At 42.6% G+C, this 26,212-nt stretch overlaps 1 protein-coding gene across 3 annotated transcripts in view; it reads left to right on the top strand.

Moving 5' to 3' along the window:
• Positions 1-26,212, top strand: part of sash1b (SAM and SH3 domain containing 1b) — a 38,821-nt gene that overhangs the window by 11,397 nt on the left and 1,212 nt on the right. The window contains exons 1-17 of one of the 3 annotated variants that reach the window (XM_034562635.1): positions 14,968-15,095; positions 17,232-17,360; positions 17,533-17,583; positions 17,995-18,044; positions 19,334-19,374; positions 19,695-19,781; positions 19,891-20,003; positions 20,360-20,461; positions 21,456-21,588; positions 22,245-22,642; positions 22,976-23,050; positions 23,162-23,302; positions 23,408-23,540; positions 23,793-23,962; positions 24,056-24,262; positions 24,430-24,580; positions 24,772-24,903. In XM_034562635.1, the coding sequence (XP_034418526.1) occupies positions 17,316-17,360; positions 17,533-17,583; positions 17,995-18,044; positions 19,334-19,374; positions 19,695-19,781; positions 19,891-20,003; positions 20,360-20,461; positions 21,456-21,588; positions 22,245-22,642; positions 22,976-23,050; positions 23,162-23,302; positions 23,408-23,540; positions 23,793-23,962; positions 24,056-24,262; positions 24,430-24,580; positions 24,772-24,903 (2,029 nt within the window). In that variant the 5' untranslated portion in view covers positions 14,968-15,095; positions 17,232-17,315. Of the gene's footprint in view, positions 1-14,967; positions 15,147-17,231; positions 17,361-17,532; positions 17,584-17,994; positions 18,045-19,333; positions 19,375-19,694; positions 19,782-19,890; positions 20,004-20,359; positions 20,462-21,455; positions 21,589-22,244; positions 22,643-22,975; positions 23,051-23,161; positions 23,303-23,407; positions 23,541-23,792; positions 23,963-24,055; positions 24,263-24,429; positions 24,581-24,771; positions 24,904-26,212 lie in introns of those variants that run through there. The other 2 variants (XM_034562636.1, XM_034562634.1) reach the window with 2 other exon arrangements.

Below are 26,212 nucleotides of genomic sequence, written 5' to 3'. Positions count from 1 at the left end.
TAAGAAGTAATGCCCGTTGTGAAATATTAATTGTCACTTTTTATATCTGTACAGGACGCTGCTACAGTTTGGGGTCTAAAAGCTTTCGTCGGTTTCCTCCATGTTTTTGTGGAGAACCAGCCAGTGTGGTAGTGGTTATACTTCTATTCTGTGTTGCCTGTTGGATGGTGGCGGTGCTGGTGGATTTCATAGTGCTGTTCTCATTTTCCTTACGTTCTCATATTGACCATTCATTGGATAGTCTTGGTTTAGGAGGGCTTAGTGAAAGGGTTGTTGCTGTTGGTATGCTTAGACTTTAATCTTAAAAGTGGGACACTGTACAGTGGGCTTGTGGTTACCAACTGTCAATGCTATGTACCAGATTAAAATATCGAAGGCTGAAAAGGTCACTTGCATAGTTCAGTTCATATATATATATATATATATATATATATATATATATATATATATATATATATATATATATGTATATGTGTATATATGTATATGTGGCGTTAAATCTATTTTTCCGTCCTAAATGTATTAGTTGAGCAGTGATGTGGTGGAATCTGTAGGGTGGGGGGATTGTGTCTCTGCTGGGTCTCCCATTGATAACGGACTCACAGAAGTGATATTCCAGAAGCCTTTACTAGTGTAAATCCTACTGTGCAGAGGACAGCGGGCATACATACATACACCTTATACACAGTGTGAGGAGCAATCATACATCCATTCTACTTTGCGAGCTTGTCAGCTTCCCCGCAGAAAGCTTTGACATGAAAAGTTCTTCCAAAGAAGTCATTCAAGTAAGGTCTCCTAATCCTAGCCTTGATGGAGAATTTGTTTCTTACAGTTGGTATGACTGGCTAAATATTAGGGCTATGTATTGACACGCACCTCACAATACGATACATATTGCATTACTAAAAATGGATCTGAAACGTAGCACCGCCGTGTGTGTGTGTGTGTAGACTACAGATTATTTGTGAATAAATGCTACCACTCAAGACCATAGTCAAGTTCCCCTTTCTTTCTTGCCACTTGCAGATTAAAGTGAAGGCGTTTGCCCTGAAATTAGCTACAACTCAGGCTCACTACAGTGCTGACATTTAAAAGTAAAAAGCTGTTACTTTTGCTCAGCTTTTATATGTGTAATATTTCGTTGACGGTTAATTATTAAAATCCCGAACCAAGCCCAAAAAAAAAAGAAGCCATACAGGCTTTGGACGTTACAAACATCCTCCGGCGTGTGTGCCAAGTGGCTTCGAGAAATGTTAAGTGACATGTATTATGGTAGAATCTACCCATGCTGCTTCGCACCCACAAGTGGGATTAAACATGATAAATCCCCCACTGCCAACACGGTGATATTATACAGTTTACGTCTACATCGCGTGCTCTTTACGCTAGCAGAGGAATCAAGGACTTCTGTTGCCTCTTCAACTGGGATTTTCTAGCTTTTGTGGGCTAAAAGTCTTTTGTTTGCCCTTTTTTTTTTTTTTTTTTAAACAAATGTTTTATACTTTTCACAGAAATGGAAGTTTACATTTTCTGTAACGAATTTCCTCCGCCACACATTGAGAGGCTTCCGCTAAAACATGTTTTTTTTTTTACGATCAAAATGGGTCACATTGAGTCCACTGTCGCTTTTTGATGCCTCTTGTTGACAGTGCACATGCGGAGAGTCTCCCCCCCCAAGCGGTGATGTTGCTGTCTCCACACATTACGCACCACCTCTTCGACAATGCCTTGCTGCAAGTCTGCGTATTGCAGCCTGCCAGGCTTCTGCTCGGCCTTCTGACCCGAGCCCCTTCTCCCCCCCCCCCCCCCCCCCCCCACGGGTTGCACCAGAGAACTCTCCGATTAAAGCAAACGGCGGCTCGTCTACGTGACCCCGGAAGAACTCTGCCAGTCAATACATCTTTAAGTACTCTGTTATTCTACAGTATTTTTATTTATTGAATGAGAAGCATTTTCCAAAACTGATAACTGAATACCTTTGCAAAGATTTAATATCCAAATGGTTGATTATTGTTTTTTTCTTATAGAAAAAGTCATAGTATGTGCACAATTGTAATGCCACATTGATTGTGCTTGAGCATTATTTGCTGTTTTTAAAAAGGACTTTCTAGATAATAATTTATTGAAATACAATGCCTTTAACAACCGCTACTTTAATTATTCATGCTGAAATAGTAAAGGGCCAAACCATGTTCCCAGGTGTTTAGCCACATGGGCAGTATGGCCTAAAATGTGTATTTTTAAGCAGGAACGGTTTATCGGTATAAATCACTGTGTATGTGTGCATGTACAGCACTGGCATGGTAATTGCATGGCATAATTGCAACCATCCTTTAATCAATTTAGCTCTAAATATAATTTGTTTTCACTTTATTTGTCATCTATGTTTCTATTTGCAGGAAACATAACAATTCAATACTAATTTTCACTGAGTAGAGCTTTAGCTCAACATCTGTTGCCGCTTAGCTCCGAGCCATCGGCAGAAGAGCCGGCCGCTGCCATCACTCTGAGCCACATGCATGGGAAGGAATAACAATACAAAGTGTCTGAAGTTATATGTTACAAATTTTTTAAGCTTGTTCCTCAACGGCCTATTTTTGACTTGCAGTTGTGACATATGGTGAACTTTATGTCTTCTTCACTCTGGGCCGTTACCGTCTGTGCCGACGTAAAACTATCATGACCACAAAGGAGCGCGTCTTCTCAGTGCCGTTACTCTAGAAGCACCGTCACTGGGATCCTGCGGTGTGTTTGGCAAATAGAGCTAACGGCTAACGTAGCAAAACACACAGCAGGACAAAGTGTCTGTTCAGAGGAACGTGAAGCGTTAAATAGGGAGCTGCAGTTTAATGTACAGTAAATAAATGGACTGAAGTACTTCAACTGAGTACTACTACTTCTCAATCTGTCAGAGATGCAAGTAAGCGGATACTTTTACTCCTTTTTTGTACTGAAGCACTCTGCTGAGGTACTTGCACAGCTTGCCCACCCACATGCCCCCAGACACACCTAGCAGAGATCTGCACTCTACTCTCGGCACACGTTCCTGGTTGGATTACGTGCCTATTTTGGTCCGAAATATTGTGTCCATTAGTAAATGTGTCGGCAGTTCTGTCACAGAGAATACGTAATGGAGAGAAGGACCTTGTCCTGTGATGTGATAATGTCAAATAGAACCCGGGGACGAGGCGTTGCAGTCTTCCTATGCATATAGTGTCTTGTTTCAGGCTCCAGTGCTTAGTGCACAAGGTGCATCACCATGGCAGTGTAGCATCAGGAAACGATGCGCAGTGTGCGTCTTACTGTGTTAAATCATGCTATCATCAATAGATATTGAAGTGCCATTCATTTATTAAAAGTGGGTCGGTTCACTCGCCCATGATATCAGCTCTCTGCTGAGTGTGTGTGAAACTCAATACATCTGCTATCCCAATACATCAAAGGTGTAGAACTTTATTTGTGGTATCAGCTCGATAATATGTTTGGAGAAACGTACAGCGGCGTGTCTTTCCAATAACAATGTGCAGGTTACACGGGTTAATCCACAGACCTCGGCGTGAACCGTTTTTTTTGTTTATTGTGGAAACACCTTCATCCGAGATTAGCAAAAATGGAAATCTTTTAAGGACGATAACAAAACCAACAAATCATTTTAAATCCATGCTAACCTCTCCCCAACCTCTTATTTATGCACAGGGATTTAAATAAGCCCCGTGAAAAGTAATTTGGTATCGTGCAGCTATTTAGGTCAGTGATGCTTGATATAGTCTGCACACGTACAGCATAATGCCAAAAATACCAAATCGACAATTAAGACTGATTTTTTTTTTTTTTTTTTTCTCAAAATGTTTAACTGCATTGCATTTTGGGTAGTCATTAGCTCAATGACTGTGGGTGGAGTGGGTGAGTGTTAGTAGAGAGCTGCAGAGACTGATGTGGGGCTCATTACGATTGCATTCATGACTAACCTTGGCCCGTCTCGCTGCCCACTCGGCTGCGGGCTCCCGCCGTCATCCACCCTGACATGACAGCTGTGGTCCAGACTGTAGCCAAGGGCTCACCTTTGCACTTACAGGTCTGCCTTACGTTTGGCTTTCACTGGGATTAGTGCTGACAAGCTAAAAAAAATAAAAAAAATAATGGCATAGGGAGGCTAACGTACCACCGCAGCAGGATGTGTGGTCCAATGTCTGGCGGGTTTCTAGTCTAGAGCGATTCACCAGTGAGAGTGTTCGTGCCTCCAGTCACGCATCTAATGAATATTAAGATAATATATTTGGACATGACGGGAGATCTGACTCATTACGGTCTTGATTTTCAGCCTGCTGCATACCTCCGCTTGACTATCATCCAAGTAGACAGTTTACATCTTGGAGACCGTTTCTTAAATGTCACATAGCTATTATGTGACATGCCAAGCTTTTTGTTGGCATTTACATTTTAAGTTCAGTGTAAAGGTTGTGCGGATGGTAGCGTGGTTTGGAGGTGAAGATTTACAAGATTAAATCTGAAAGACAGTAAGTTACTTTTTAATTAGACACAAAAACATATATATATTTTTTTTTATCCTTTTATTTTGACAGCACGCCTCTCCAGTAAGCTTTCTGTACGGATACATGCCGAGCAGTTGTTTTTCCCACATTGCTTGTGGCTCACGGATGCATTCATTGCATGACATGAGTTTGCAGTGATTCCTGGAAGTGTGTGTGTGTGTGTGTGTGTGTGTGTGTGTGTGTGTGTGTGTGTGTGTGTGTGTGTGTGTGTGTGTGTGTGTGTGTGTGTGTGTGTGTGTGTGTGTGTGTGTGTGTGTGTGTGTGTGTGTGTGTGTGTGTGTGTGTGTGTGTGTGTGTGTGTGTGTGTGGCATCCATTTGTCTGAACGCATTATTCCGCTGACTTTGGATCCTCATCACTCCGTCACCTGTAGTTAAAACTTGGATGACTTGATCTTTTATATGTCGATCTTCAACTTCATAACGATAACCGTGAAGTAAACGAGCGAGAGAGAGAAAGAGAGGTCAGAGCCGCTGACATTTAGCTCTCAGCTTTTTAAAGTTTCTCTCAGAAAAATTGTGCAATGCATTTTACATGGATGACATGATACAGGTTCATCCTTGGATGTAAATCAGTGGCGTAAATGACCTTCATTATTGTAGCTTCCTACAGTGAGTTTTGCTATACAGTAGAAATATTGCCTTTTTAAAAAAAATAATAATTTGTGTTATTTAAAGAGTTTACTGGTAAATAGTATTGCACAAAATGTTTCTTAAGAGTATTAATATTCCTTTATTAGGTGTTTGTGACTATCGTTGGGAACAAATTGGTGTTTGACGGCTCAGTTTTTCCAAGTGGGGACTCATTAGTGTCTTTTTAGGAGCTTTTGAAGTGTGTCGTGTGTGCCATACAGATTGCCTTAATATCATTGTCAAGGTTATGTCCATATCTGATGCACCGTATCTATCATTCTCAGTGTCTTCTGAGGCCTATTAGACATTATGACTTAATTGCCTTCAGGGTGGCCAATAAAGTATACATGAGAAACGTGACCGTGTTCATCTATCATCTCATTAGCTCTCCGAAATGACATATTGATGGCGTATCCCCATATAAGTTTTACATCCTGGATATCACGTAATAAATTTTTTTTATCCTGCCATAAATGTTTTGTTCTTTTAATCCGCAGAAAAGACGGAGTAACCCCCTGCACTTAAAGTTAACCTTATGTATGATTTACGGTATTTATAAATGCTTTCTTGCAGCGGCTTAATGTGGATAACACCAGTTTCATCAGGTCTGTTGTGGGAGGTGTTAGCGTTGTGTTACATCCATTTAATGTTTATGTATTTATATTGAATGCAAACAAAAATATGTACAATAACGCTTCACATGTTAAAATCCTATGTTTGATGTTTATCTATCTGTGAAAGGCCGGTCGGTACCTCTGATAGATAAATGTCATTTGGATGTATAGCTGAATCAACACCTCTAAAGTTTCAACAAACCCTGAGCATTTTAGCCTTCATGAACCTTTTTATATCATTTTTTTTTTTCTTTTTTCTTAAAAATTTGCTTCAAGAAACTGTATTACTCGACTGACTTGATAAAACAAATCAACAATATAGTCGGTACATACAGTATTTGTAATGCTTGTATTAAGGCATTTATTAACCCTTTTTTTTTCTACCCACCGGCATGCCTCAAAACACTCGAGTGGAACTAATGTAGAAATCCCAGTTGTTCCAAATATTTTCCTTTTTTTTGTGATCATCAGACCAGATCCAAATTTCGACCCCCCCAAAATGTGCCCAAGGCCAGAGAGCGTGGACCATTTCCACTAATGAAAACAGTTCTCGTCCACTCTTCATCCACCTGTCATCGTGATTTGGATTGACTCTCATTGTGTCCATCAATTTGTAACGACACTCAAACGGGTTCTCGAGCACGGTGACTCAGAATCTGGGCTCCCTTTGAGACGATCACTGTCAGCTGAAATCAGTTACCCTTTTTATAACCTTGATATTAACATCTGAACGACCACAAATGGGACTCGCCTTCAGTGTGTGAGCTAATGATTCCCAGTGGACGGCGTGCGCTGTGTAATAGTGTTATTTTCAGCTCCGCTGACTAATCTGGCATCTGTGTCGTACACGGTTGCCAGATTTTGAACAACCGTGGAAATTAATTCTGAGCCCCAGAGAAAGGAGTTGTTTTTGACCGTTTGCCATATCTTTGATGTCTTTTTTTTCTTTTTCTCTGAAAAAAAAATGAAAACAAAAAAAGCAGAGTACATTAGAGTTTCTGACCACTATATCATATGTCTATGTTCCCAACAATAACAACTGAACATTGCAAATAGCTTCTCTCCCTTAAGTGGCTTAAGTCAAATCAATAATAAGCCGGCCTTTCCACGTAGCCTCAGCGGCTTAAGTCAAATAAAATGGTTGATTTGACTGGAAGAAAAGGAAATAAATGTTTTTTTAATAACAATAAAAATACCGATGGATAACCATGACTAATATATTTATGCTCATGGGAAATGTGTTGTCTGATAAACGAGCTCTGCAGACCTGATGGTTTTATATAAATGTTCTACCTGTTTGTACAAAGGGAACGTTAAAAAGAGGAGGCCGGTGTTCTGGTCATATCTGTGAGGAGTGACAGGAAGCTGTCTGACAGGTATTATATCTGCAGGATTGACTGAGCCAATAAAAAATCTCCCCCTTGACTTTTTACTGGCAGGTGACCTTCCTTTTTTAGGGTTTTATTAGTTAAATGTTGACACAGTCAAACAAATAAAAACAATAGTTGTTTTCTTATAAATATATTAATACTCCCGACTAATTTGAATCCAATTAATCTATTGACAGGGCTATAGTGTGTTACAGAATATGACATGCCACATCAGAACCGTATGTCAAGACTGAATATATTATGAAATAATAATAATAATACGGGAGCCAGTTCTATTTCTGTGTGGCGTACGACAGCAGTATGAGCGGGGCATGCATGGCCAATTTCAGAAGTACACAAACTGACTCACCCACCGGGGTCATTTTAGATCTCCGTGCACATAATTGCATTGGCAAACGCAGCCGAAGCAGAATAAACCCCCACGACTTTGAAAATAAATGAGCCTCTTTAATCAATTGTGAACTTTTTAGCTGGTTCTCAAATCTCAAAAGGTTTTTCTTTTTGTCGTATTTGTTGAACCGCTGCTTGAATAAAGAGATCACCTGAAGGGAAATTTGAAACCAACGTTTATTAGTTTTACTCTGTAAATCAGTTGGTTATGTATCATCTAGACGGCGTACATTTTGTTTTGTTTTTTTCCTAAGACGCAGAGAGATATTTCCTGATCTGCTGCCCTCATCCGGAAGTAAAATAAGTGAAATAATAACCACTAAAGCCATCAATATTATCACATGATCTCTGTTTGCTAAATTATGGTTGTCTTCCTCATATTGTCATGGCCTCTGGAGTAGAAACGCTTTTACTAAACCACAAGTTGTGCATGTAAGTGAATCACCCACATTCAGTATCCAAACGCATCATTTAAAGTAGGTAGGCGGACTGAAGAAATAATGGAGGAAAGACATTAACCAGAGAGACAAAGACAAATAAAGCAGAGGAAAAGCGGCAAAAATGAGATGACAAAAACGCAAATTAAAATGTAAGAGTTGTGAATAAGGAGACCAAAGGACCCAGACAGTGAGTCAGAGTGAATTAAGGGATGGACTGAGAGAGTTTCAATCAAGAAAACGATCCGTGTGCCATCGCAGCTCCACATTCCTCTGAGATCTGAGTGATGTAATGATGAATTGGATCTGAATGCATTAACCAATCACAGCGGCTTCCTCTGTCTGAAGGTAGCTTAGACCACGGTGCATTCTTTTATTTGTCCTTTTTTAATCCTTTTTTATTATTTCAAAGATATTGATCCTGCAAATTGGAGCACTTTTCATTAGTTTTGTTTATTAGTCAATGGGGCCGAGACTCATTCATTGCATCAATTAAATTGAATTGCATTTAGAGCAATGCATGAATTTAATCATTTAATTCTTTATTTCGGAGTGCTTATGCTTGAGTTAATTCAATTTAAGCATTTTGCATTATTAAAGTCTGTATGATATTTTTACAACATGGCCACTCGGATCTTCTAAATGCAGCGCAGCCTCTTCTGTCAAAGAGTTTCACAGTAATCTTATTCCATGATAACGGCATTTGTGCCTTGATATATATATATATATATATATATATATATATATATATATGACTTAAAAGAGATACCACAATACAAATAAAGGCAATGGGGCCTTTTGTATAATGACAAATTCCGCCCTAAATTCTGCTTCATTTATGAACAAATAGTTGTAATGTTATCTCGTGCTCATCGGTCTCAGTGAGTACAGGTGTGACTTGAGGCACCTGAAATGTGATTAAGGCTGCTGGCCTCAAGAAAGGGACAGATATTGAGCAAGAGATTGATTCTAGTGAACATGCATGTTTAATCAAGATGTCAGTCTTATTGACTTGGAAGCTTTTCTTTTCTTTTTTTTTAAACATAAGTGTAAAAGAAAATATCTGTAATTTCATTAGAATAAATTACATTTCAGCCTTTTGATGCTAGCCAGTGTATGTTCTACGGGGAGGAACATTTGAGCCTCACGAAGTCGAGGTTTAATAGCTGCACTACGGTGAGCAGATCACGAATCTGCATCAGTCATAGGAGAGATGTCAAACACAGACAGCGACATACCTCCTGGTCGTGGAGCTATTTTCCAACGTAAAGGTTCAGTATAGATCCTCATGCAATTCTTATGATGTCAGAGCACGCTCGGCTAGCCGTGGTTAGCAGCCATCAATGGAGGTAGCTGTCCGTGGAATGAGGGAACATCTGAGAGTGCAGAGGAGGAGGAGGAGATGTTGTCACCAGCCCCGTCTGCGGTTGTCAAAAGGGACGTGTGCAAACAGTCAGCGGGGCCTTGTTAATGTTGGAAGAGCATCATCGCAGTGTTAAGATGCCGTTCTCTGAGGAGGAGAGCCAACTGTTCAGATTGGAAGAGATAATGACTGACTAGCAGGGTTGCAACATTTTTTGTGTGTGTGTTTTTCCCTGAATCCTTTCAGGTCTAAATGCTTTCTTCCTGGACCTCATCAACGTCCTCCTCACTGTCCACTTCCTCAACATCTGACTCCTCGTCATCTTCGGTGTCACTATCCAAGCTTGTTGAGGATGGCTCTGTGTCAGGCTCAAAGAGCCTTAGGTTTGCCCGGATGGCTATCAATTTTTTCGATCCTTGCATTTTATATTTATTAATAATATATTTACCCCAGTGTCGATGTAGTCCTTGTGCTCAAATGCAGTAGTGTGGCCTCAATAGCCCTGCTGTAGTGTGATAAGTTGCCCAACTCGCGCTTGTTGATGGACCCCGAAAGCCGCGAATAATCGAGGTGATGTTGTACTACTTTTGTGTGGACATGCATACGTCCTACTCTCACTGCTGTAAAAAGTTAGTCTACTGTATACAAATAAACTTGGTATTAAAATGAACATGGCTTCAGTTTACCAAGTAATCAATATGCTAGGTGATGACAAACAGTGTTGGGAAAGTTCACTTTCTACATGAACTAGTTCAGTTCATAGTTCACACATTTTAAAATGAACTCAAAATGTTGAACTAAGTTCACAGCTCCAAAAAATGAACTAGTATTTTTTTTTCAATATGTTGCCAGCTATAATTGAAATCTCTATTTGTCTGCAATACCGCTCTTGGCCTCTATGCAACTTGGCGCTCTCACACTTGCCAGGCATAGGGCTGAAACGTTCAGACAACACTGATGACAAAGACGTTAAAAAACAACAGAACGTTTTATGTTTACGTTTATGTTTCTGGCAGACAATGTTCCCAACCAGCTGCATTCAGGGTCCAGCTGAGCTAGGCGTGCATAGTCTTGTTCTCAACTACATTTAAGTTCCCTGTTATATGCTTTTGCAAAACTTTCCGGAAATTTACCGGAAACTTTCCGCCCCCTTTGTCTTGGTAAGACCTCAGTAATTCCCATAGCAAGATCACGGCTTTGGTCGTGCAGTGTGTGTGTAGTTCAACTATCTGTTGAACAACCTGTGTTAGTGCTGCTTAAGATGCAGTCTGGTGTCTCCACCGTGAAGCTTAAATACTGACCGGAAAAAGTCAACAGCCTACTCTGCTTGAAATCTATTTAATGGGACACCAATGTGGCTACTGATGATGTAGCCGGAGACGGTACAAGCAGGCAGTCGTGTCTTTGGGGGTCACACAAGGATAATTACCCAAAGCACCCGGGGTGAAGGGCAGATGAAATGATTTTGGCACCTCTGAATTAAACATTCTAACAATCTACAGGCTGCTTCACTGCAAACCCAATCACAGAGCCTTTTACTACTGAGGAAAACAGATGGTCTTTCCAGGTGTCGATTGTATTGAATTTGAAAAGGGGGGTTGATGTATGTTTTCAGCACGACTAAATTAAACATGCTCATAGGATTGGGAACAATCGTCATGCAGAGGAGATTTAATACACACAAGATCTCCATGCCAGTAATTTAGCTGAAATTGAAAGGGGGATCGCTCTCTGTTTGATCTCCGCACTGCTGAATTAAACATGCGCCATGGAACGGGGACAACCCAGACGCTGCTTCAAAACGAGCTAAACGCATTCTGCAGTAATGTATTATTATACGTATTTCCAAATTGTGAAATGTGTTGCTTTTTTTTCTTCTATAGTTCACTCCCTCTGAATATGGGTTTTCAGCTAATATTTCAAACCCCCAATCAGATTTTGTCTAGCGCACTAAATCTTGCAAAAAGGTTTGTCCGTCCCCCCGTCTGCCCTCTTAATCTTCTTTTGGAGTTTCACATGCATCCTCTTTTCTTTTCTTTTTTTTAATCTGCACCTCTGGCTGATTGCCCCTTGAATCTGCATTTATTGCTGCACACCAGAAGACAACAATGCAGTTTTTTTTCATTCACTTTTTTCTTTTCCATTTTTGCATCTTTAACAATCATCATGAGCCACTAATCTTGGTTCTCTGGACCTTCTTTCAGTGGGGAAAACAAAAAAACCTGTTTGTGGCCATTTCTGTTCCCGTCTACCTGCCATTCAGAACGAGGGCATGGGAAAGCTCCTCTGCCGTCGACCCTGAGAGGTATTTGCTCGGTGACTGACGGGGTGAGAGCAGAGCTGCGCACTGCAGACCTTCGCTGATGCAGTTCAAACAAGACGAGGCGCTCTGTATGCAGAGTGTGTGGGTCTGTGACTGACAGTCTGCATGTCACAGTGGAAGCCTCCCAATCAACCCTTCATTTGTGACTCGTCAGAATCCACTTACCACTCAGACATGAATGGTTAAGCTGATCCCCCCCCCCCCCCCCCCATATTCCTCTTAAGCGGGTCCGGGGGCTGTCTGTCTTGAAGGGGGCCCTCGGGTGTTCTGGAACAGCAGTAATTCTCTCGTGTGTGTGTGTGTGTGTGTGTGTGTGTGTGTGTGTGTGTGTGTGTGTGTGTGTGTGTGTGTGTGTGTGTGTGTGTGTGTGTGTGTGTGTGTGTGTGTGTGTGTGTGTGTGTGTGTGTGTGTGTGTGTGTGTGTGTGTGTGTGTGTGTGTGTGTGTGTGTGTGTGTGTGTGTGTGTGTGTGTGTGTGTGTGTGTGTGTGTGTGTGTGTGTGTGTGTGTGTGTGTGTGTGTGTGTGTGTGTGTGTGTGTGTGTGTGTGTGTGTGTGTGTGTGTGTGTGTGTGTGTGTGTGTGTGTGTGTGTGTGTGTACGTACACGTACACGTGTGTGTGTACGTACGCGTGCGCGTATACATATGCGTGTGCGTGCGCGTATACATATGCGTGTGCGTGTGCGCGTATACATATGCGTGTACACGCGTATACATATGCGTATACGCGTGCGTGCGTGCGTACACGCGTACACGTTTCAGAGATCTGTTACATGTCACAGCTGGAAACGCTGTTGTGCTCCTTTGGTGTTTTCACTTGCATGACTCGGACCTGCGTGGGTTTAGATATTTCTTGAGCACTTCATCTTTTATGAAAACGTGTCAAAATCAATTGGAGAATATCACATATATGATATCGGGGCTACTTTTATTTAATTATTAGTTCTAACACATGAAATAAGTGTGTCTCTTAAAGCTCAACCCACAAAACTTTTTCTTTTTCATTTCACACTGTAGCCATTTTAGTTTTTTTAGTTAAAGAAAAAAAACAAGTTGAGGCTGGTTGGATTCTACTCTAGTCCAAAGGGCAGAGCATGTAAAAACACTTCCAGTTTCCGTTATTATAAATGTTTTAAACTTTATTTCCTGGCTTTTCCGCAGTGTGAAAATAAAAGACCGGCAAAAAAAAAAAATCCTCACTGGATAACCTGCAACATGCGCCGACCGATTGGTGTCACGATATGTTTTGCCATAGATCTGGACTTTGTCAGTTTGTGTTCTTGTCGTCGCACATTTCCCATGCGATAGGACTCTGAGGCCACGGTCCTGAGCATACGTGGTAGTTTTTCCACAGGCGCGCGCACACACATTGCGATTCTCACTCCATTGAGCACAGACTGATCTCCCCGGGGATCAAAGCTCAGATGAGTGCTCAGGACGTTCCAGGTGGGCTCCGCCAAAAAAAATCTGGATTCTTGACGATGATGGGAAAGAAGCCCGACTGCCAGGGAGGAGTGGCGTCTATCTCCAGCTCGCCGCTGTGCTCCGAGGTGACGAGCAGCCCGCCGCTGTGCTGCCACGCGGAAAGATCCCCCCTCTGGTGTGATGCTGCCTCGGCCCTTTGGCACCGCACGCGGGACGGAGCCCTCCACCATCTCCACCATCTCCACCATCCATCTGCAGCTCAGCATAATCTGCAACCTCCTGCAGCAGATCTGACACTGTTCTAACCCCCCCCTGCCGCTGCTGCTCACTGCTCTGGAGTCAGTGGTCAGTTTCTAAAAGATGAAGATTAGAGGCAGTAAGGTCACACTTAGACAAAGACGCTGCGGGTTATTTCTGCACACGTAATCTCGCTGACTAACGCTGTGATCAAAACGAGGTCACCACCCAGATACTTAAAGCCTCACGGACACGTGAGGACCCTATTGTTGATGTGTAGGGACGCACTACAACAGAGGAGGACAATCGCAACACGCTTCTGGATCTGCGTGCACGTCTAAAGCAATCAGCTACAAGGGGATTTTAATATTCAGTTGTTCATTAGGGCACAGAGAAGCGTTTCGGCATCACTGCACTATATTTATTGCCTGATATAAGACAGACTGGTCAACTCCTCGCACGCCATTTCCCTCTAAAGCCAACTTTGTTTCTGTACGCGGGCAACTTTTCTTTTTTTAGGCTGAGGGTAAATATTTAGTTTCCACTTTAATAGGTCCAATTTCAACTCTCTATCATTCCCCTCAGCTATCTATGATGGCACGTTAGTCCGTAACTGAAAGAGGTTGACGTAGACTTGATATGTGCTGCCACCTGCTGGCGGAAAGACTGCTAGTGTTAAAAATTGTTATTGTAAAGTACCAAAAAGCCTGATCAACACTGATGCATGTTTGTTTCTATGGTGTAGAATAGACCTGCTTGTTTGTTATATTATATTCAACGTTTATATTAACATTATTATGAAAGAAAAAGATAAAAGCCAGCAAGCCGTTCATGTTAGTTTGTGTAATTCAGCTTGTTAAGTATTTACTTTAGCCTACTTATTTATGTTACACGAACAACGTCATGTTGTTCCTTTATCATTCATTGATAAAGACCCATGGGTCAACTTGATGGACAAATTATCAAGAGCTGAATTGTGGTGCATAGTTGTTCCCAAAAGGTGTGAGAAGAAGTTGGTCCTGGTCCTGACACAAGGACACAAGGACACAAGGACACAAGGACACAAGGACACACATGCGCTGGAGCGCCCGTGCGAGGCGACACTCGTCTTTGCTGCTGTAACCAGTACAGAAGTATGGAAGAGAAATCATTCACAATATAACTTTTGGTTGTTTGCAAGAAAACGCAATTTTTTATTTATTTTTATTTTTTATAAATAATTCTTGAAAACAACAATTTAATAACATACAATTAAATTAAATTATGTGATGACATAAAACAAAAAGTCCCATCTGTGGTCAAGAGAGCCTTTCGTATCAGCAGAGGGAGACGGACCCGTCCAATATTCAACATGTCATATCAGAACCAGACGCAGCTGCAGACGTAAACATGCAGGGGAGCTCTCTCCCACACTAAGAGGTGGTGGTTCATTTGAACGTGTGAGTCAGCTCAGTCCCTGTGGGCCTGCAGCTGGAGAAAGTAGAGCGCCCCACCCAGCGGCACCAACGTCATGTGTGGTTGCAACTCCCCCCCCCCCCCCCCCGCCCCCTCCAACCCTCCCCTCAGCCACACTCCCTCTGCTCTATGCGTGCCGGACACCCCTCCCCTTCTCCTCAGGCTGTATTGTCCTCCACTCACCGAACGGAGTTAACTTTCAAACCCGGTGCCTTTCACTTGGAGCCGAAGAGCAACTAGTGCTGGGTCGCTACCGTCGGCAGCCAGATGCCCGTTTGTGGTGAGCGTGTTTTTATGATTGCACTGGAATGTGGTTCTCCGGTTAGAGCTGGTAGGTTACTGTAGATTCAGAGGGGAGATATTTTAATTGATATCTTGTTTGGAAAGACAACTTGGTGTGTGTGTGTGTGTGTGTTTCATCTTCGGTTGTTTGCTTTTTTGCGGTTAATGACTTTCATGTAATAGAAAAGCATAAACATGTCGGCGCTTGCTCTCGTGATCTTTTGAAACATCCCTCAGTGCTTTGTTTAAGACCTCGACAATGGTTTATCACAGTCGCTGACGTTTAGGACGAGACAACCTCACCGCGACATTAACGAATAATTAAGTTGTTGGATTGAACGGATGAGTGCATGTGTTTTTTTAAGGATTATCTAAGGTTATTTATTCAGCATGGGGATGGGATGTAAACATCCACACTTTTTGGTTGATTTGGTTGTACTAAGGTTCTTTTAGCACCTTTTCGTATGCTGGTTCATCAGTCAGATGTCGTATTCTGTGGGATTTCTGACATATGTAGGTCGAAATGGAGTTTACTTAACTTTCCTCTCCTCTCTTTATTGTCAGAGAAGTTGTCAGTCATTGTCCTATTTGAACACTCGGATACTCTTTTATTGTTATTGACTTTTCTAAGTGATACGAATAATTTGCCGATACTTCTGTGAGCCAGGTCTGGTTCCCTAAAAACAAACGGTGCGACGTATGGACCTGAAACACCCCTCATCGGACGCTGTGGGCCCCGGGGGCACGTGGATCTTTTGTCTGCCTATGAGATGCTCAGCGCCTGAGAAATGTGACACCGCACTCTCTCTCCTTTTTCAAGCCTCTGTGGTCGATGGCTCATGCTGCAGTTTTGGTTTGGAGACCCATTAATTACGAAGCAGGGAAATATATAAAGCAATATTCCCTCCCCTTTTAAAAAAAAACTGAATTGTCAGTATGAGACTGTAATGCATATTGTTTATTATTATTAACGGTCATGTGTACGTGCAGCGTGCCTAACATGCACTCGGGGTGGGGGGGTGTCCGTGCTATATCATGTCGCCGGGGTCACAATAGGCTGTTTATGTGGATCCGTGGCGAAACGAGCGCGTTCAGAGCCGCTCGGTCGGCCTCGTCTCTCGACTCCTGTGAAAAGCAGGGGGCCATTTTTTTCTCGACCCCGGGGGCACGTCATTCACCAAATGAATGGCCCTCTTTTTTTTTTTCTGGACAAGTTGAGCCAGTCACAGTCTGTCATGCCACGAGACAAGCGAGCCCACAGTATTGCTTTTCTCTGCTTTCAACGGGCACATTTGCATTTACCCTCGGGGTGTCGAGCATACGCAAAGCATAATAATAATTGTAGTAATCATGTGTGAAGCAGTTTATGGACATATTGGCCGGCTCTTATCGGACACGGCTTGTTTTTCCGTCTGTCCGGTCTTAACTGGTGGCTTGTTATCTTTTACATTACATTTCATTTGGCTGACGCTTTTATCCAAAGCGACTTATAATAACTCAGAACAACAACAATCAAGGAAGTACAATTTCTTCAAGAAAGCCAAACTACTACTACTACTTTTAATACTGTAATTGCTCATTTAAATCATCATTAATTCAAGCCATCTCAGGAAACCGGCCCCGTGTGTTGATTGTGGTCGAAAAAAATGTCACAAGGTCATAAAACTCAGCAAAAAATGATGTGAAATGATTTATTTGTCACACGGCAAAATGCATAAAAGTCCAAGTAACACAATGGTAGGAAACCGAAAGGGGTGACATCCAGGAGGACAAAGCCTCTGACTGAGTGGCTCTACTCGTGATTCACGGTGGACTGAACCGTGGCCTCTCGAGGTGCCTCTTGACGCCCGTTGGAGAGTCGTAGCTGCGTCACGCGGCGCTTCCTCCGGCCACGGGGTCGAGTCTGAGGAGGTGCAAGGGGGTCGCCGGGCAGGAAGACGACCGACTGGGGGTCGGGTGGGGGGGTCAATAATCACAGCTGGATGTCTCTGATGCGTTCACGCTCCTGGTGCTTAATCTCAGTGTTTCCTGGCTGTTTTGTTTTTGCTGGTGACAGAAACCAAAGCTCGGAAACAATGGACTTCATCGTCTCGGTGTTTACATTTATTTTAAATGCCTCTTTGTCTCCTCCCAGGATGGCTCGGTGGGGAACCTTGACGACCTGGCTCAGGAGTATTCTCAGTACTACGGCACCTCCCTCAGAGACGTGTGTGACAGGATGGAGGAGCTCCGTAAACGCAAAGTAGTGCAAGATGCCGAGATGGTAAACCAGTGGGTCTTTTCTTATCGCTCTAAACCGCAGGTCTTGAAAAGGAATTTACATTTTTGTGTTTTAAAAAAAAAAGTGGTTTCGTAATGTGGGATGATTCAGATGAATATTATTTCTATTTCTGTGTTATGGTGACACTGCGATTTACTCTTCTGTGCGTTTTCAGGGAACAGTTGACTCAGTGGCCACATCATTGCAGCTGCGCTCTCAGATCCAGGTGAGTGTGTCCGACCCCAGAAGAAGGCCACTTCCTCCCACGTGCGTCAGCAGACGGGCTGATAAGAGGCAAAAGGAATTGCCGCGTCATTATTATCTCGAGCGAAAAAAGAAGAAGAAGAAGAAGAAAAAAAAAAGTATAATGTGACTTGTCTGGAATGCAGTGAGCTGGCCTCGATTCTGTCTTCTAATGGGAATTCTTCCTAAAAGAATGTGACTAGTGGTATATGTGGGTTTGGTTGTTACCCAATTACAAGATGTATATTTCAAAAGTGCAACAAATAACGATAAATGACCTGAAACTCTTAATTGCAGTTGATTCAGTCTTTTTAAGCTATTTTGCTTTCCTTAAAGGATCATTTTTAAATTACCCGTTATACAACTATAACAACGCTTGTTTCATCTCCATTAGGAATCCCTTGGACTCAGCAGTACCATGTCCACACCAGAGACTGAAAGACGGTACACACAATATCCATAATAACTTCCTTTTGTGAAAGAAAGTTGGAAATTAGTATTTTAATGTTTATTTAGGCACCAGAAAGGCATCTGGAGTGAAGCATCAGTAAGAACAGGAACAGATGTGATTCATGGGGTATTTAGAAGCATGGCGGGGACTATTATTGTGTCCAGATGTTGTGTTGTGACTTTACAGATTACACTATAACCATTTAATATAAGTCATATTTACAGACGACACAAATATAGTTTTAATATAAATCATATCCCCTTTGGGAGCTGAACTGCGATCGCTCTTCCTGTGTGTTTCCTCTGCTTCCCGGTGCCCTCCAGTCAGTGATGAAGCATCCCTTTGTCACCTCTACACTTCCTTCCTTCTCTCCATTGTTTCCTTTGAGGGATTTCAAAGATTAGTCATGTTTCATCGTGAGTAAATGGTGATGACTCAGGATAAAGCGGCATTTTGATTTAATTAATCTGGTTGTTGCCTTTTTATGGATGTTGTAATGGTAAGAAACAGGCCTGTGAGAACATCATTGGAAACGTACCCCCTAGTGGCGCAAGTACATAATAATGCTGGAGAAACTGATGGCTACCAGCATTATAAATGCATTTAAATAACTTTACAGTATTATTTATTGTTTCCCACGAGAAGGGTTTTAAAGAGGGTAAAAGTGTGCTGATGCTACAACTCTTTAAATATTATGGTGTGTTGCTTTTGTAGATTTGTGTAAACAATGAATTGTTTTTTGAGCAGTTTCATGGTCCTTTTTTTTTTTTTTTTTTTTTTTTTGAAGGAAATGTAATTAATGTCTTTTTGACACCCCATAGATATTTGTGTACACTTGTATAGATGATTTTAATTTGGCAATGTTCAAGATTTAATCATGCAAAAACATATTCAGTGAATCCATTAGACACCGAGGGAGGGAGGGTGAAAGAGGCCGTTAAACCCTGCAAAACCCTGACTGGACATGAAAAAGGAGCCATTGTCCCCACGATGGCCGCAGAGCGCTGACCTCTGTTCACCGACCAAGAGCAGCCCGTCTTTTTGACCGCCCTGACTTCCTTTCACTGAGATGCTACTGTCATGAGGAAGAGTGCGCTTTTGTGATTTTTTTTTTTTTTAATTTTTGGAGTGGAGAGGGAAACAAAAAAAAGACATGTTGAGGGAGATGGTGGGATGGCAGGGAAAATGAAGAAAATAACGTTGACAACCAGGTACTGTTCTATTCAGGGCTCTGACTCCCCGTTTGAACTCCTAAATTAAGTGCATGTTTTTTGTTTTTCAGGTTTCCTGTGCACAAATCCAGCTCTGATGACGGATCAGGAGGTACGTTGAGGTTTTATATGAATGCCTTGTTTACTTAATTCTTCATTGTAAATACATTCAGGTTGATGTTTATATTCACAGCCTTTTTACACTAAACTAAGCCTACAGAAACGTGATTTTAATCCAGCATATTTCTTCTTTGGTGGTAGTAATGACGACGTTTAGTGACTCTTTTTAAACAAACACCTTTTTATGTTTGTATTATTGTAACCCAGGGCATAACCTAATAATACTCAGTGCAGGTTCTGGAGTTATCAACTGTTTACTTGTAATTTGATTATGACTGCTACTAAATTAAACCGAATTGTTGTACCGTTTAGGAAAATGGGATGGAAAGAGAAAGAGCAAGTCTTTTTGGCAGAGCTTTCGAAAGTCACAGAAAGGAGCGCTGCGTCAGATTTCAAAAGGTATGTTCAGTCGAGAGCACAAAGGAAGGGTCGCTCGTCAATTTATGCACGTCTTTTTGTCACGTGACGTTCGTGATTTTGTTTTTAATGATCTACTTTAACATGACAGGGGACGATGTTGGTTTTGTGGCCAGTGAAATCACCATGAGTGACGAAGAGCGTATCCAGCTGATGATGATGGTGAAGGAAAATATGATATCTATCGAGGAAGCCTTGGCACGGGTATGATGTCGTGCATCCCAAAACTCTCTTCTTTAACAAAACGTTGCAGATGAAATGGGTCAACACTTTCACATCTGACATTTCGAAGCCAAAATAATAATTCACTTATTCACGTAATTTTTTTTTTTTAAGTTGGGTTCATGTAAAATAAACACATTCTTTAGAAAATCTTGACATGATTGATCGAGGACGTTGTTTGTTGATTTGGCAAAGTAAAAAAAAAAAAAGAAAAAAAAAAGCATGTTATGGTTTGTGAAAGGAATAACGTTCTAATGTGGGCGTATGGTTAAAAACATTGTTTTATCTCAAGGATAAATAACACATCAACTAACTAACGGGGTCATCTCTTTCCGCAGCTGAAGGAGTTTGAAGTACAAAACAAACAGACGTGCCGGTCCGATCCCACAGAATGGGCCGATCCCTCCAGTCTCGCCACGAATGAGTCATTCAACTGCAACGTAAGTCTCCGAGCTCTCGTTCTGAGGGCATCTTGGACGCATTTTAACGTCGAATCGCAACTCCAGGCGGCGCGTCGGGGCCCCTTCTCTCCCAGTGCCAAGGCCACTGTTGACGGTGCCGCTCTCTTTTCCCTCTGTCACTGTCCCGGCGATGAACCGGGGGCCCCTCTAAAGCCCTTCAGCTCAGGGCCCTCTCCCAACTGCAGGGCACCGGGCAGACTTCTATTCATCACTGTCAAAGCGCTAACCCCCTATTGTGCTGCAGTGAGCGGCTGGATTCAGCACAGGCCCGGTTATGCAGGCCACAGCTCTTTTATGCACGGGTGAGGCGATTTAGGGGCTCAGGTCCAGGGCACTCTGTGTGTGTGTGTGTGTCTCCCCCCTGTTCTTTGAACAATAGTAATTATAGACCATCTCTACAAGCATTGAATTGTTGCTGTGTATTTCAAATCTGCTTTCATTTAGTTATTCGACGTCTATTCTGGGATGTGCATGCATACTGCTCATGTTTTGGTCAGCAGACTTAAAAAAACCTCAACATCTGTGACCCCCGAGTCTTCAAACGTACCATCGACTTTTTTCTCTAACCGTCGTTTCCTTTGAAGGTTTAAGGTGATTTCCAAGCAGCTAGCTTTTCGTTTTTTTTTGTTTTTTTCTTCCCACGAACAGAAAGCCTTTTTTTTCTCGTGCACCGTGCTGCAGAGTGATGTTTAGCATCAGTGTCATCACTGTGGTTTACAACCACATGTTTATTTTAAACTGCAAGTCGCTTTTACAGAATGCTCAGCCGGCAGCATCTGCATGCTCACAGACCTTATTATTATATATATATTATAATGTGTGAGCGCATGCACTACATCCGAGTATAAAGACAGTAAAAGTGTCACGTCACATCTCTTTTCATATCATAAATAATTGGCCTTACACCTGGTAACAGTGCACTACGTGGTAACGGTTTTCTGTGATGAACAATCCTTCTGGTCTCTCCTATCAGCCGTGTGACCTGTCAGACAATGAACAAGAGGAAACTGTGACGTTCAGGAGACTCCACAAGCTGGTCAACTCAACCCGGAAGGTGAAGAAGAAGCTGATCAGAATTGATGAGTCTAAGAGGCCTGGAGCCGAGGGTACTAAAACCATCTGACTTTATCTCCAAGATGTAAAAAACGTATCCGGTTTTCGAAGTAAAAGATAACGTATTGTTATATGTTTATAAAAAAGGAACACCGCAATTCTGACTGTGACGCAGAGTCTAGAGAAAATATCAGTAATTGTGCCCGATCTAATTATTGTTTGACTACAAATCTGCAATAACAGTATTTACTGTGTGTTTTCGCTAGTTTTGTAGTCTCTGTGAATATATGTTTAAGAATATCCTTTTTCCAGCACATTTGGAAATTGGCACGCTGGAAAAGCCCTGTTCAAAGAGCTTGTAGACTACGGGACTCTGCAAAACAACATAAAAAAAAAAAAACTGGTGACACCAGTGCTTTTTATGTTGGATTGGCAGCTTTTGCATCTATTAAATGATCTGAACGCTTTAAGATAATTTCCACCTTCACGAGAAGAATTTAACAGAAAGAAAATGGCAAACAAAGGCGATTTTAATTTGAGATTTTACTGAACTCATCTGCAGTTGCAATGAGGAGCAGCTGCAACCTGATATTTCATAAAAGTCCAACCTTATTTGTAGTCTTAAACTTAAGCATTTCTTCCCGTTTTACTTTAATATGTTGACCATTGTATTTTTACCTTCCTCCATTCTCCCCTTGTTACCCTCCAGCGAGCTTCATGATAGATGGTCTTTCTTTTGGAGATGCCAGTGCCTCGCTGTACTCTGACGTGCGGAAGAAGCTCGCCGTTTGCCCCGTGGACTCCCTGGCTTCAGCTCTGCGGGACCAGCTCACCTGTGACGGGGACTCCGACGGCCTGACCACCTCCCCCTCCTCCAGCAGCCTGGACACCTGCAGCAGCCAGAAGATCTTCCAGGCCTTCAGAAAATCCAGCGGAAGCCCCGTTCATCAGGAGAGTGCCGCGGCGGAGGTGAGGCCGGCCGCTGGAGGCAGTGGCTCCTCTTTTTCTGAAATGGAGGGTTCCAATAATGAGGGACCCCAAATCGCTCGCTCTGTGACCGACGGAGAGCTCCGTCACCGGATCCTCATCCCGCTCAGCCAGCATGGGGTAAGTAGTGAGTACATGGCAGCCATTGTTGAGATTGTTGTTGTCAGTAATAGGTGACTACTTCATAATAGTGGCCATGCTGTACTTTTTGTATAATACCCTCAACCGTTTTCTTTCTAATGTTAAGTTGGTGGTTCTGAGAATTGTTTAGTATTTTCCCCTCGTGGGATCTGTGGTGACCTGACCTGCTCCGGGAACTTATATGCCCCACGTTGCATCATAAAAATAATTTAAAGTGATGGACAGGTGGCCAGATGCACACTGGAGGGAACCCCCAACCTCACCTACATCTCTACTTATAAGTGTCCTGGTTGTGTTGTTTATTTGTTACAGAGAGCTTGTAGCTTTGGAGGTTTCGACCTGACAAACCGCTCACTGCAGGCGGCCATCTCTAACAACGACAACGTCGTACGTAGCCGTCTTTCTTCCTTTTTTTTTTTTAAATGTTCAAACACTGGATCAAAAATAAATAGATTTGTTTATTTTGCCTATTTTCTGCTTTTTGTGTACGGACATTAGAATAAAGACAGAGATGGTGTGAGAGATCCCGTTAAGTCTACAACAACATCTCGTATTTCCCTCGGCAAAAAAGTCAAGTCAGTGAGGGAAACCATGAGAAAACACATATCGAAGAGATACCACTGTTCTCTCTCTGAACAGGTATGTACAGTCGGTATCGTACAGCAGCATCTGTCAGCGCTACATGTTAATGTTGTGAATCTTTTGAAGCGTAGGTAACATTTATTTTTCTTCTGTGTCCTATAGTCGAGCCCGGACCGCACGTGCAGCTGCCCTCACTCGCCTCAGAAGGACTGCGACTCTTTGGAGAAACCCAAACTGAAGCCAGGAGGGTCTGTGGAAAGCCTGAGGAGTTCCCTCAGCGGACAAAGCTCCATGAGTAAGTCTTGTGTTTACACAGTGTGTACGTGCCGGATCCAAGCGCACTGCAAATACTTCAGTTTGTTTTAAGTTGACCTTGGAACACCAGATGGGTGGTGTTTATCGGAAAAGTGTTTCAGGGTCACCATTCGCTTTTTGAGATAGTCTAAACTTCCTTGTCTTGTTGTTTTTGTCTGTGTGGATAACAGCTGGCGGTTCAGTCAGATCTGGGTCTTGTGTGGTTAATTTGTCTTTTTTGTGGTTTGTGCAGGTGGTCAGACTGTCGGTACCACTGACTCCTCCAACAGCAACAGAGAGAGCGTGAAGTCTGAGGACGGGGAAGAGGACGAGCTGCCTTACCGCGGACCCTTCTGTGGGCGCGCTCTCGTTCATACCGACTTCACGCCCAGTCCCTACGACACAGACTCACTCAAGCTTAAGGTATGACCACGTGGTTATTTAGCCTGGGTGGATGACGCGTCGACGTAGTGATGATATCTTTTTAAGAAACTCGAGCTCCGCTTGGTCTTGCAGAGCGGAGACGTCATCGATGTCATTAGCAAGCCTCCGATGGGCACGTGGATGGGGATGCTCAGCGGTAAAGTCGGCACCTTCAAGTTCATTTATGTGGACGTCCTGAATGAAGAGGAGGTGAAGCCCAAAAAGACACGCAGGAGGAGGAAGGCCCGGCAACCCAAACCCACCTCTGTGGAGGACCTCCTCGATCGCATCAACCTCAAAGTAATAATCGACAGACATTTTCAGACATTAAATAAATGGGTTACAAGGTTTGGAAACATGAAACATGCTTCTTTTCTCATCTACAAGTAAAAATACTTATTGGCAGTAATGCCATTTTTTATTATGTATTTACCTTGTTATAATAATCCACCCTCCCCTCTCCACAGGAGCATCTTCCCACATTTCTGTTCAACGGCTATGAGGATCTGGACACATTCAAGTTGTTGGAGGAGGAGGACCTGGATGAGCTGAACATCAGAGACCCCAAGCACAGAGCGGTGCTGCTCACCGCCGTGGAGCTGCTGCAAGAGTACGATGGTGGGTGCCATATCTCACCTGAGCACTACATAAGACTCAAAACACGTTAACATATATACACACTATCAAACATGTAGAGAAGAAGATTGAAATAGTAAAAGGATGGAATACAGAAAAACCCTGCGAAGCCACATCAGGTTGATCATAAGGTGTGACTGTCTGCCCCCTGTTGGGGACGTTGTGCATTGCAGGCAGCAGCGACCCGGAGCGAGGCAGTCAGTCTGAAGGCTCCCAGGAGAAGCTGCTCCTGGACAGGCGTGGACTCACCGGTGACTCCCCGCGAGACTCCGGCTGCTACGAGAGCAACGAGAACCTGGAGAACGGTAATGACAGCCCGAGTCGCCCGTGAACACTGTCCACCTGCTCCGCTGCCCTCCGCTGCCTTCGGCCTTCACTAGAAACACTCTTCAGTCCTCGTTGATGCTCGAGCATTCAAAACCCGCCAAATTCAGCTTTCACGCTCTCCTGGAAAGACTCTGCTGTCGTCACATTCACTTCTGGTGCTCTGTTTTTTTTCCTCCAAGCATCTTCTTCTTGTTCTTCAAGTCATACTCTCCTCTGTTCCTGCATCATTGACTCCAACGGTTTTTGCGATCACCTTTTTTTTGTCTTTTAAGGGCTTTTGAGAACCGACGTCGCTCGCCTTTCTTTACAAGCATAACATTCTCAATACATCATTCAAAGGGTTCTCTGTTTATTACGGTACTAGAAAGTCCACCGACATATTGAACTGAGCTGTGACTTGAAGACATTTTTCACACCCTTGAACCAACGATATGTGGAGCGGCTTGTCGACTCACAGTTGAGTGGTGAGTTAGTTGTGTGGTGGATTTTTGCATTTGCTGAAAATGGTGACCTGAACCGACGTGTGTGAGAAGATTTACGTAGTGCTTAATAACAAACAACTTTATCAGTAATTGCAGTACATATTTACTGGGAATGCTTGCTTTATTCATAGCTATATGATTCCTATTGTGGTTATTTGGTTTGGCTTCTGTCTTAAAACTGTCAAAATGGGAAGAGTTGTGCTTATTGTAAGTCAGGGTTCTTGTGAATGTCAAAAAGGTCATGTGGTTCGAGAACTGTGTCAGATCAGCCACACGTGTACAGTGTATTGCTCTCAAGATTTTTGCCGTTTGTGTGTATATTTTTTTAGCCCAGTCAAATATAATATTGCGCAATATTTTATCATGTGCCTGAAAAACTGCATAATACAGAAGAATTAAAGTATATACGAAATAGCATAATTCTACTTGTTAAAATATGGCATTTTGTATAATTGTAAATGCACTAAAAAGCGGACTTAAAGCAACCTTTTCAAATTGGTTTAACACTTAAGGTCAAAGTTAAACTCATTCTAACACTTCTGAAGTGCGGCCGGTCTGAAGTCTCATTTTCTGAAGTGTGCTTCTGTCACGATTGGTTGAGCGTGAGGAATAAATTGCTCCATGCTTTACTTGACTGCTCGCCTTCTTTTCTTCCATTTCGTCATTCGTAGCACACATTTAGATTTTAGTTTTTGTACTTTTCCCAAATCTCACTCTTTTCCAACACTGAGCGCTCTGCTGGTTTTTTTTGTTTTTTGTTTTTTCCTCTTTAAGCCAAATACATGTCACAACTGACCGGCACCTT

This window comes from Cyclopterus lumpus, chromosome 22 (assembly GCF_009769545.1).
Source record: "Cyclopterus lumpus isolate fCycLum1 chromosome 22, fCycLum1.pri, whole genome shotgun sequence".
Taxonomy (NCBI): Eukaryota; Metazoa; Chordata; class Actinopteri; order Perciformes; family Cyclopteridae; genus Cyclopterus; species Cyclopterus lumpus.
The sequence above is the reverse complement of the archived record's forward strand: the minus strand, read 5'-3'. Positions and strand labels throughout refer to the sequence as shown.